The sequence below is a fragment of the Gossypium arboreum genome, chromosome 12, assembly GCF_025698485.1.
Source record: "Gossypium arboreum isolate Shixiya-1 chromosome 12, ASM2569848v2, whole genome shotgun sequence".
NCBI lineage: Eukaryota > Viridiplantae > Streptophyta > Magnoliopsida > Malvales > Malvaceae > Gossypium > Gossypium arboreum.
In genome coordinates this window covers 94683401-94695633 of record NC_069081.1, presented here as the reverse complement: position 1 = coordinate 94695633, position 12233 = coordinate 94683401, and the positions used below count along the sequence as shown (strand labels likewise).

Below are 12233 nucleotides of genomic sequence, written 5' to 3'. Positions count from 1 at the left end.
TTTTTAGTATAATGGCCTGCCACATTTTTACCTTTAAATATCATATTAGTGGTCTAGCTTTACTATCAATCCAACAATAATTAAATAAACAATTAATGTTATGTTTGTTTACTAGTGTAATAACACGAGGAAAAAATATTTAATACATATATATATTAAAGCGTAAAATACCAAAATAGTCGCTTTTGTTTGCCTCAAGTTACATTTTAGTCACTTATATTTGAAATGTTATGTCTTAGTCACTTATGTTATCGTGTTGTAACATTTTATTCACTGAGCCGTTAATTTCCATTAACAGTGTAACGGTAAACTGGCGTGGCAAGTTAAGTCATCATTTCAAACGAAAATTTTAGGTTAAATTATACAATTGCTCCCTATATTTTTCATTTTGAACAATTTAATTCTTTTTTTTATGTTCTTTTAACTTTTTTTTCTGTATTTTCTATTTTCTTCTGCTTCTCCCTCTATTTTCCTCCTTTCTCCATTTCTTTTAACGTAATTTTTTTCTATATTTTCCATTTGTTAAAACTAGTCCCTATATTTTTTATTTTTTTGAATAATTTAATTTTTTCTTTTTATTTCTTTATTTGTTAAAGTCAAATATCTATGATTACATACTCTGTGTGTAAACCCATAAACCATTTTCAATCACGGCAAGATGAATAAAATCGATCCTATTGAATTAATCAATATTGATTCTTCTTTGATATATAATGGAACACCAAGCTAAAATCTACCAAAGACATTGATTTGCTTACCAAATTGATGCCAAGAACTAGAAACCAAGTTAACCCTAATGAGATCAGAAGGGTTAACCAGATTCATGAGAATCTTCATTGAAATATCAGGTCCAAGCAATTCTATAAAATCACTACAATAATCCATTTTTGGATCATTTGTATAGCTTCAGCAATAATTATAAAATATCAGAAACCTTAATTCACAATTGTCTACAATAAGCAAAAAGATTTTTAAAAAAAGAATCTTTATTATGGGCTTTCATTGAAGATCAATATAAAATTGTTTCCCTAAGTTGAAAACATATTAAAAGCTAATTTAAAGGAAGATTAAACGGAATGTACAGGAAATATCCAATATGAAGATAAAAGTATAGGGACTAGTTTTAACAAATAGAAAACATAGAAAAACTATGTTAAAAAATGGATGAAGAAAAATAAAGGGAGAAGCGGAAGAGAATGGAAAATAAAGAAAAAAAAGAAAGTTAAAAACTTTAAAGAAAAAATTAAATTTCTCAAAAAATATAGGGACTAATTGTATAATTTAACCTAAAATTTTCATTTAAAATGATGATTTAATGTGCCACATTAGCTTACTGTTAAACGGTTAATGATAATTAATGGTTTAGTGACTAAAATGTTACAACATGATAACATAAGTGACTAAAATGTAACTTTGAGGCAAACATAAATGACTATTTTGGTAGTTTGCCCTATATTAAAATAGTTAGATATATAATAAAGAATACTTAGTATAAATTTAAACTTAAACTTAAAATTAGAATGATAAGTAAAACTCTTGCAAAAAATAAGACATTTTCAAAATAAATAAATAAATAATCCATTCTCTTTATCACAAATAAGTCATGCAAATGGCTAAAATATCGATTGTGATTAGTTTATTGCTAGCTCATATACTAAAACATGTGAAAAATACAATACTCCTATCAAATGTAACATAATTTTAGGGTAATATAAAACTAGTCTTTATATTTTTATTTTTTTGAACAGGCAAGCTTGTGAACTAGTTTTAACAAATGAAAAACATAGAAAAACTACGTTAACAGAAATGGAGAAGGGAGGAAAACAGACGGAGAAGTAGAAGAGAACGGAAAAAAAAAGTTAAAAGAACATAAAAGAAAAAATTAAATTACTCAAAATGAAAAAAATATAGGGACCAATTTTAGAATTTAACCTAAAATTTTCATTTAAAGTGATGATTTAAAGTGCCACGTCATCTTATCGTTACACCATTGACGATAATTAATGACTCTGTGACTAAAATATTATAACACGATAATGTAACATTTCAAATATAAATGATTAAAATATAAGCCGAAACAAATAAAAAAAGTATGTTATTAGTTTTTCAAACTTTCAGTTTTTCACGAATTGTAGCCTCTCACGAGGGAATAAATTCCTTGGCGACATGTCGCACATTAACAAATATATTATAAGGTAAAAAAAAAAATATTTTTTGAAATGCATAATAATCTATAGTTTACTTTCATTATCTAAAAGAATCCCAGAAAATCATTCATGAATCTAAACTGTTAAACCATCCATTTGGCAATGCATCAATGTCAGAAAAAAATAAAAAACTAAATTAATTCGATAAAAATAATATTAATGAGGCTTAAGCTATACCATCTGGCCTTAATTAAGAACCCTTTTATTATTTTTTTTAACAAAGCATTTCATGGAGTTGCCATGGCACCAACTTGTGAGAAAGTCAAATGCTGTTTGTTCACATGTTATTAAAGAAAGTATTAGTAAATGATTAAAATTAAGAAAAAAGTCAGCTTAAGTGAAGGATATTAATAAAGATTGAAGGTTGATTTTGCAAATATCCCCTCTCAAAGGCCCGGCAGGATTGCAAAATTTTGGGAGGAGTGATTGCGGTCATGCAGGCCCGTGATTATAGCCGGATTTGTTCGCAAATCACATATTAGATTAGGGTAAAATTAAAGTGTACAAAAAAAAAAAAAAGAAAGTAAAAACAGATAGTGGTAAAGGAATTTCGGTTGGGTCGAGTCATAACAATTTTAATGTTTTTCAGTCAAATTTCGAATTTCGATCATAATGATTGGAGAAAATAATGTTAAAAAAATGATCTGTCACTTGCTTGATCATTAGAAGAAAGTGTAAGCACCTCCCTTCTAAGATTTTCTCAAATATCTTCAGATCATGGCTTGTATTAAAGGTCATCTTACCTAGACAGTTAGTAATTTTATTAAAATTTCTAAGAAAGCACTCGTCAGAAAAGGGTAAATACGTCTAATAAAGATAAAATTTAAACTCGATAAAAAAGAATTTTGAATAAGTTTAACAATTTCTAAACTGTCTATTTGAATCATCACGTTTTCATAATGCCTATAGTGAATGAGAGTAAAATTATCAAAATATATTACAATTCAACTTTAAGAACTAAACATTTATCTGCAATTTAGAGATTAGATTCTATTCGATTATAAATTTAATTAGAATTTAATAAAATCAAATATTTTCTAAAACAAACAGAGAAACAAGAGGTCAAGTTATTGCAATAATTGAAAACACGTGAAAAAGTGTTTATGGGGGCCAATGAAAAGATCCTTACAATATCGAAACCAAGAATAAGCCGAAGTTATTAACTCATTACGTTATCATTCTAATGGTATTTCGTTTTCAAAATATTTTAATATTTTAATATCTATATTTATATGATTTGGATTAAATATTATTGGGAAAGTAGCTATGAATATCGATTATGAATCATATATTTATATAAAATTTTACACTTTATTTAAAAGAAATAAATCTCAAAACTATATATGAGCTTTGCTTCAATGTTTAACGTTACATGAGAATTTCAACTTTGTACAATTTTATACATAACATTTTGATTTAATTTAGTTTTTACAAGCTACTAACATCATTAGTGATATATCACAAATTTGCGTTTACATATTACATATACAAATAATTGTACTTATCCAATATAAAAATAAGTGGCCGTATTCATTTATGTAACATATATAATTGAATCAAAATTAAAATTTTATTTATATATTTGAACCGAAATCAAAGTTTGATTTATATAATTGCACAATTGATCAAAATTCATGTATAATTTTAATATTTATCACTACTTAAATTTATTATGATTTAAATTTGAATTATTTCGACTATCAATTCAATAGTACACTATAATGATTTATTTTAATTGCAATTCTTTAAATATATATATTCGATACAATTTCATTATTACCTATAAACTTTCTTGATCATTAAATCGAAGGATAATACGTGCACAAACTTTCTTGATCATTAAATCGAAAGATAATACGTGCTTTAATGCGTTTGAATTCATATTTTTTTAATTGTTACAACAATAACGATGCTAAATGAACTAAAACTCGTTCCTATATTAGATTTACATATAATCAACTAATAGGTAAAGGTGAGGGCCCAAGAATGACTAGTGCTTTGGCAATTCTTTTAACATCATCATGGGGTCCCCCTTTGGTAGAGAATATATACCAAAGGCTGTTTATTGATATGGATTTAGATTAGATTTGATTAAAAGAATATTTTTTTCAACAGGTTTGTGCCATCAATGTGCTCTCTAATTTTACCCCAAAGTTATTGCCTTGTGTTTAATATATTATCATAAAAATCATGCCATCATCGAATCTGATTCCGACTACTTACATTAATATCTTTTACAATTAAGTCCTAAAAATTTACGGTAAATTGTATTAGTCACTCAATTATTAGTGTGTTTATATTTTAATTACCAAACTATAAAAAATTTCAATTTCATTATTAACGTTTTGATACGTTCTATATTGTTTACTCTTCATTAAATTATTAACGGAAATGATTGTGTGATCTTTTAATTAGTATAATAATACATTTAATCTTCAACACTTATATATTTTATCAATTTAATTCTAATTTTAAATAATTTAACACATTTAACCTTACATATTTACAAATTCTCTCAATTTAATTTTCAAACACATCTTCATTATCAATTGGAATCATAAATCAAATTCAATTGAAAAATGATTTTATATTTTCTATCTATCATTGGAGTTGATTCCAATTTCATCATCTCTTCCTTTCTTCAAAATGAAAACGTATTTAAAGATAAAAATGATAGAATTTATAAATGTTAATGGTTCAATTTATTAAATTATTTATAATTAAGACCAAAGGCATAGAATGTACAAATGTTGAGGATTACATGTATTATTATATTAATAAAAAAGGTCACATCATAATATTTGTTAATGATTTAATAAAGAGTGACTAAAAGAAAAATACATTAATGATTAAATGACTAATTGTACAATTTACCCAAAATTTTATAATAAACACGAGATGAAATTATTTGAATTATTCTCTCTGGTTCGTAACGAGTGCCATTGAATTATCATGTGTTATATTTTTCAATGCAAGGGGGTCTCCACCCCTGAAATCCACCATCAACATAATAACATGGTTTCATTTTATGTCTGGCAGAGGGATGACAAAAAAAAAAAAAATCGTACCCGACGTTTTCCAATTCGATCCAAGTGGACGGGATCGAATTTTTTTTCAGATTTTAAAATCGGGTTCGAGGTGAATCAAATAAATAGTTTTTTTAGTAATTAGGTTGGTAGGGGTTGGATTTACAGAAAACCCAATATTAGAACCTAATCTCTATTATTTGTGCCTCTCCCTTTGTATATTCTTCTCCTGTGCAAGACTTTTTACTTATTTTCTTTTATTTTCACAATTTACTCTCTGTTTGGAAGTGTTACCTAAATCAAATATAGAGACAAAATTTGATGAGAAAAAAATAAAAATTATAGTTCACATGCACAACACTATATTAGATAAGAAAAAAAATTAAAAATTATCAAAAAATTGTGTCCAAAATGTGAAAGTTTTGCCTTTTGGGGTGGGTCAGGGTTGAGTACTTACTTCATTTTCCAAGGCGGGTTCGAAACATATGAGTAGTACATTGAATTAGGATTGTGACAGTAAAAAGTCCGACCCAAATCACCCCGTTGTCATCCCTAATCATGCCAAAGGGGTGATGATGTAGAAAAAGAAATGGGTTTTAAGGGTTTGAATCGACCACTAAAACCCAAAAATTGTTTCAAAAATGTCAAAAAACCAGACCAATACTAGCTGCTCTTCCGTGTCTTTTATGTCCAAGGCACTTGGCACATGTCGAAAAATCAGTCACACAATGTAAATGTGGCAGAAAACCAGTCATTGTGAACACGATGCACATGGAAACATGACATATAAAAAAAAAATTATTTAGCGTCAGACTTTTTGTTATTACAGCAATACAAGTAGTACAATATCATTTAAAATTGTTAAGACTTTTAGAATTGCTGACCTATGCCCATCCAAAACAACATTCACTGAAATCATTGATGAAAGAAACCAGCTAATGTGAAATGACATGAAGCTCAATAATGTCCACTACACTGTAAATCAATGAAAGTGGCGTTGAATTGAAATTCAAATGAGATGGTCCGCAAAGTATTGGCATGAAGCCGAAAATAGCATGGAAGATTTTTCTTTCTATTTGATGGGTATCCAAGTAAGCGTGCTAGGGCAGTGTCACCATTTTTCTTTGTGCATTATTGGGTTGCTATGGAGTCCATAGGCAAGATCATGAAACCCACATTTTGAGGCTCTTGAAGTTTGAACATTGTGGGTTGGGGCTGAGTAAAATGGACCCATTGATAATAAATTATTAGGACAAACGCTAACTGGGGTCTTTGTTGACTACATTAATGGGCTTGCTTCTTTATATGGAAACCTAGATATCTGAATACGAAGTCATGTTGCATTTTGCTTTTACAACTTAATAAGTAAATTAGTAAATTAAAGAGTAAACTGATCATTCTGTTAAAAATGTCATTCATTTCTACTGTTAAAAATTAGTCGTTGTATGTTAAAATAAGGTACACGTGACATGCTATGTGTAACAGTCTAATTATTCTGTCAGTCACACTTATTTTTAATTAAATTTTTAATTAAAAGGAGCAGTATGCTTTTTGATCTAATGTATAGAGGCTAATTTGTTCATTTTATAAGTAATGGTGACAAAATACAATTTGAATCCTAGTACAATATCTTCCATAGTAAATTTATCGAAATTTTGTTGATTTTTTATTTTGATTTGATTTTCACAGTTTATTTTCATCATTATTGATATAAGATTATGTATGTTTGCATATTTTTATATACAAATAATATTACTTTTCTAATTATAAAAATAAATTGATATATATATATTAAATGTATAGCACAAAATCAATGTTCATGTCTTAAATTACATTTTGAACTAAATTTCCTATATAATTTTGATATTGATCCCTTTTAGAAAAACATAATACATCAACTCATTTTGATCATTGATTTAACCTTAAATTAGTCAAAATTCAAATTAATCGAAACCCAAATTGATATAATTAATCTAAAGCTGGATTAATTTGTTCAACTCAAATCTAAATTAATCAAAACCCAAACTCGCTTAAATCCAAAATAATTCAAAGTTAATTTATTTAACTCGAAATACTTCAAATCCAAAATTATCCAAACCCCAACACACTCGAACATGCAACGGAACTTAAACAACAAAAATAATCCAAACCCGAAATTACTAAAATCAATAACAAATTACTTTTAAATTTGATTCAATTAAATGTAATTGGTAGAGACAACCACTTTCGGTTTATGCTTCTTCCACATACAATTAAGTTCTCTCCAATCACAAGAATACAAAGCTTCCTTTCTAAGAAACAATTCTGTTCCTTTCCCATTCTCCATTTTCTTCTTACTTACTATGGACTAATTAATGCTCCACAATATAATGGTGACATAAGGAAATGAATTTTGCTATTGTTTAGCAATGTCATACTCATTTTGCCTATGATTTGATCACCCCTAAAGTTGCAGCCTCAAGGGATACCGAATGCTTAACGTCGCCAATATGTATATGGTGTAAACCGATCGGGATTCTTCGAACCCCTGATCGGTCCACGACACTTAGAAACTTGCACACATGGATACTGATCCCTACTTGTTGTTCGGACCTTGCCAAAACATACACTTTCGCAAAAGCCACCAGCTGTTTCGAAGGAGCCCAGTGCCCTGCAGGCGGAATCGAGAATACTAGTATTGTATGAGTGCCGTCCTTGGATCCGGTATTCTTCACGTTTACTTGAAGACCTACCGATAGCTTGTTGCATCTTGCATGGTTAACTTTGATTGCCTTACCTAAAACGGTTGCGTTTCCTGAACGGCGGTGGCCGTCGAGAGGGACTGTGACAACAAGAGGTGCATTAACAATGGTGTGTACGAAGTTGGTGTAACTCAATCCGTGGCCAAATGGGTACACTACGGGACCTTTATAGAACCTATAAGTTCTTCCAGGATAATTCCTATGCGTACTCGAACGCATGGCCATGTCCGTCATTGACAAATTTGAAACATAATCTTGTGGGTACCATGTCATAGGCAACTTGCCCCCTGGATTGGTTGTACCATACAATACATCGGCTATAGCGGCCCCTCCTGCTTGGCCTGGATAACCAACCCACAAAATGGCACCAATACGAGGGTCGTTTTTAGCGAAAGAAACATCGATAGGCCCACCTGACATTAAAACCAGTACCGTCGGACCCTTGGAAGCCTTGGCTACTTTTGAAACAAGTTCCTGTTGGCGCCCTGGCAAAAGCAACCCTGTTCTATCTCTGAATTCTGCTTCAATCGATTGATCGAGCCCCATTACTAGAACTGTCGCGTCTGCTTGACGAGCAGCATCAATCGCAGCACTAAATAACTTGTCATCTCGACAAGCAACATTGGCACATCCGAGTTGGTGAATCGTTTTCACATAGTTCCCTATTCCTTGCAAAGGAGAAGTGTATCCACAAGCAACACCTAATCATTAAACATTAATACATAAGTTCAATTGTCCATATCCCATTAACAACAAAGGGAAACAAAATCATTATCATAATGGTGTACCAGCATAGTTTCCAATCATGCTAACAGTAGCATCGGAATTAGGCCCGATAACGGCAACTGTTCGGTGACGTCGATGAGACAAAGGCAACGAAACACCGCGGTTTTTAAGCAAAACAATCCCCTGTCTCGCAGCTTCCAACGCTAGCTCTTGGTTCGAAGGAGTGCACACGTCTTTCGGTCCTAACTTCCCAAATGGTTGCACAGACGACTCACCATCGAACATACCGAGTCTCATTTGAACTCTAAGGGTATTAACTAAAGCATTATTAATATCAACCTCATTCAACAACTTTTGTTTCACAGCATCTTCACTATGTTGTGCCAAAAATGGTCCACAATCCAAATCCAAACCAGCTTTAATGGCATCAGCAGCTGCTTGTTCCGGTGTTGTTGTGTAATGTTGGGTATTATAAAACACACCAACTGAATCACAATCCGAAACAATGTACCTGTAAAAACCAGACCAACATGAAAAACAGGGATCATTAAACTGATATGTCTTAAAATGATTGACTTACCCATCGAGTTTCCATTGACCTCGTACTGTGTTTCGCAGGAGATTAGGATCGGCACAGGTAGGGACACCATTAACTTCATTGTAAGAGCACATAACACTGGCTACATTGCCATCTTGTACACACATTTTGAAGGGTACATCAAATGTGTCCTCTATGTCTTGTTTGCTTACCTGCATAAACGTGTGAGAACCCACGTGAGAATCGAACAAGCCTGTCTTATTTTATTATTATAAATCTTTCCCTTTGTTTCATTGTCTGAATTTTTATTCTGGAAGGAACTGGAAAAAAGCAGAGCATTTGGATAAAAAGATTTAATATATTTAAATGATATCAGACAAAGATTTAATTTAGACAGTCGAGAATATACCATCCTTTGTGGTCCATATTTCAGCTTTCTTTATTCAAATTCACGATATTATTGTTTTATAATTGGTTCGTTTTATTTCACCATTTATATCGTTTCACTATAGATTATAATATCAAAAATCATTTATCATTTTTATAGGTGTTAGATGTATTAATTTCCGTTCCATCCCGTTTTAATTTCAATTTTAATAATATTAGTGAAAATTAAATTATAATAAAAAATAAAAATGAAGCAAGGTGGTTGAGGAGAAAATTGATTATTCCAGCTGGTAAAATCCCAAGGTTGGCCCCATTCACCTACATCTTGAAAACTACAGCTACATTTTCCAAGGTGATCTTATCACGAAAAATTAATTGTCACTATTTACAATATCCATACCCCCAGTCCAATAATTGCACTACACCCATCAATATCATATGAAAGTTAGAAAACTAATAAAGTACATATCCTAGTAAAAAAGCTTAATAGTAAAATTGCTTGACAGATCCTTATATTATAAGAATCTTATCAAATTAATTCATTTACTATTAAATGGATCACTTTAATCCTTGCCCTTATAGTTTTGTAAATGAAAAAGTGATCAATTATAAAAATAAAGAGCGACTTGTTATGATATTTTACCAAAAATTGAACTGACCTGTGCATTAAAGTGGAACCTATCAACACCATTCCAGTTATCGAGATCATAGGCAGTGAAGTGCTTACAACACGCCGCCACTTTCAACCTATCACCGTCATTTCCCTGTAATCCCTTCACGTAATAGGCTGCATATGTACCGGCCAGAACCGGATCTTCACCAGGCGTCTCCTGTCCACGGCCCCACCGTGGGTCCCTAAATATGTTGACATTCGGACTCCAGTACGTGAGTCCAGCTGATCCACCGTTGTACATAGCCCTTGCCTCATCCGACACCACCTGCCGCCGCCCATCCCATAAAACAAATTAATTATTTATTTGTGGTAAAATTACGCTTGCAAGTTGCCTGGAATGCTATCCAATAATAGTGATTCCACTTGCAAGATTGATGATTTTGTGAACCAATGATAACACTGTGAAATGAGCAAATTGCGAGACATGGATCTTACCTTCTTTGTCTTGGAGTTCAAGAAAAGCATAAAGCTAGCCATGACGTTTATAATCTTTAATCTATTTGTATCAAAGTGTGAAACACAAATATCTAATATATATTTAAAAATTTTGTATATGTTATTTTAATATAATGTTTAAAATTATTCATAATTTTAATTTATAAATAAAAAATAATATACTTTGACATATTCGAATCTATATTTTTTATATAGATAATAATACATATATTAATTAAATTAAGACTCAATCATTAAATTTAAGTGATGATGATAGCTTTATGGATAATATTACTTCATCTAATAATACTGAGGTATGACTGTCTGTCAAAATATAGTGAAATATAAAAAGAAATGAAGCATATTGCAATTTTTTAAATCCACAATTGAGAAAGCTGACATATCTACCATAATAATAGAAGAGGCTATGTCATACAAAGTTAACTTCTCAATAGCTCATAAAATTATCATTCAATCCAGTTGTCACCTTTCTTTTTCTAAAATAATTCTACATATACCCAATAATTATCATTATCGGTCCAAAATTTAATTAATTTGCGTTGAATTATAATGAGTGTATAGGTCGAGTTAATTTTTTTGTGAGATTATATGTGTATAAGATCTTATAAATATATGTCTATATACATAAAACTTACTAAACATGTCATGCCAATGAATAATATTTATATTATATAAATATATAGATCTCTAAAACAATCAACAATATTATTTTAATTTTTTTAATCTTTAAGATGACAAAAAGAATAAGAACTTACTCGTCCAATAGCTTCCCATAACGTAGCATTGAAAGAAGCAGCAGTCGTGATTACTTGAGGGAAGCTAGTAGCACCAGGGAATGCCCCACCGAACTTAGTCCCAGGACCCACATCAGAGACCCCATGAAGAGCTTCCGACCACCATTCGTACCCTTTGATCCCCAACCGTGGAATTGGTGCCGCACCGTTTATCAACAACCTTACTTTTTCTTGCAACGTCAACCTCCCTACAAGGTCATTCACTCTATCCGACATCGGCATCGAAACCTTGCAAAAAGGAAAGCCAGCCGTCACCGCATCTTTCGGGTCACAAGCAAATGGATCAACGGCTTCACCAAAAGCACACAAGAGAAGAAGGGAGAGGATAATGAATTGAGGTGGTGAAGGCAATGTGAGGCTGCCAATACCCATTTTCGTTTTTCTGAAATTGAAAGTGGGTTATTATTTATGGTACAAAGGCTAATGAAGGGGAATTGTATGGTATTTATAAAGGTGGAAACTTTGGGCTAAACAATGGCAATTGGTAATGCAATGTAATGGGACTTAACTTTTTGATCATTACATGCCATGCCCACATGTTATCTTTTAACTGCTAAAGTAAAACATTTTTATTTATTTTCTCAACAGATTTAAGGAAAAAAAATATTAATTACTTGAATATTTTAGTTTTTAGTTCTGAATTTTATTTATGGGCGACGTAATATGTCACATAACATTAGTTAAA

General features: G+C 30.9%; 1 protein-coding gene across 3 annotated transcripts; it reads right to left on the bottom strand.

The window, feature by feature from the left end:
* Window positions 1-7409: 7409 nt before the first annotated feature.
* LOC108476484 (probable beta-D-xylosidase 2) lies at window positions 7410-12020 on the bottom strand. 3 transcript variants are annotated; one of them, XM_017778685.2, is made up of 5 exons: window positions 11510-12020; window positions 10285-10563; window positions 9281-9450; window positions 8763-9211; window positions 7410-8675 (listed from the first exon to the last, which is right to left on the bottom strand). In XM_017778685.2, exons 1-5 carry the CDS (start codon window positions 11918-11920, stop codon window positions 7660-7662), a joined length of 2325 nt encoding a protein of 774 aa, XP_017634174.1. In that variant the 5' UTR covers window positions 11921-12020; the 3' UTR covers window positions 7410-7659. The 3 variants fall into 3 exon arrangements, with proteins under 3 accessions (XP_017634174.1, XP_052879203.1, XP_052879202.1); XM_053023243.1 differs by having other exon boundaries at window positions 10285-10630; window positions 11510-11595; XM_053023242.1 differs by lacking the exon at window positions 11510-12020 and adding an exon at window positions 10734-10870.
* Window positions 12021-12233: the final 213 nt, after the last annotated feature.

Bases quoted from the DNA above. Each gene is read 5' to 3' on its own strand.
- LOC108476484 (XM_017778685.2), bottom strand. From the start codon at position 11,920: ATGGGTATTGGCAGCCTCACATTGCCTTCACCACCTCAATTCATTATC. The intron at 9,451-10,284 runs GTCAGTTCAATT...ACGTTTATGCAG, and splicing joins GGTTCCACTTTAATGCACAG to GTAAGCAAACAAGACATAGA. The intron at 8,676-8,762 runs GTACACCATTAT...TTTAATGATTAG, and splicing joins CATGATTGGAAACTATGCTG to GTGTTGCTTGTGGATACACT.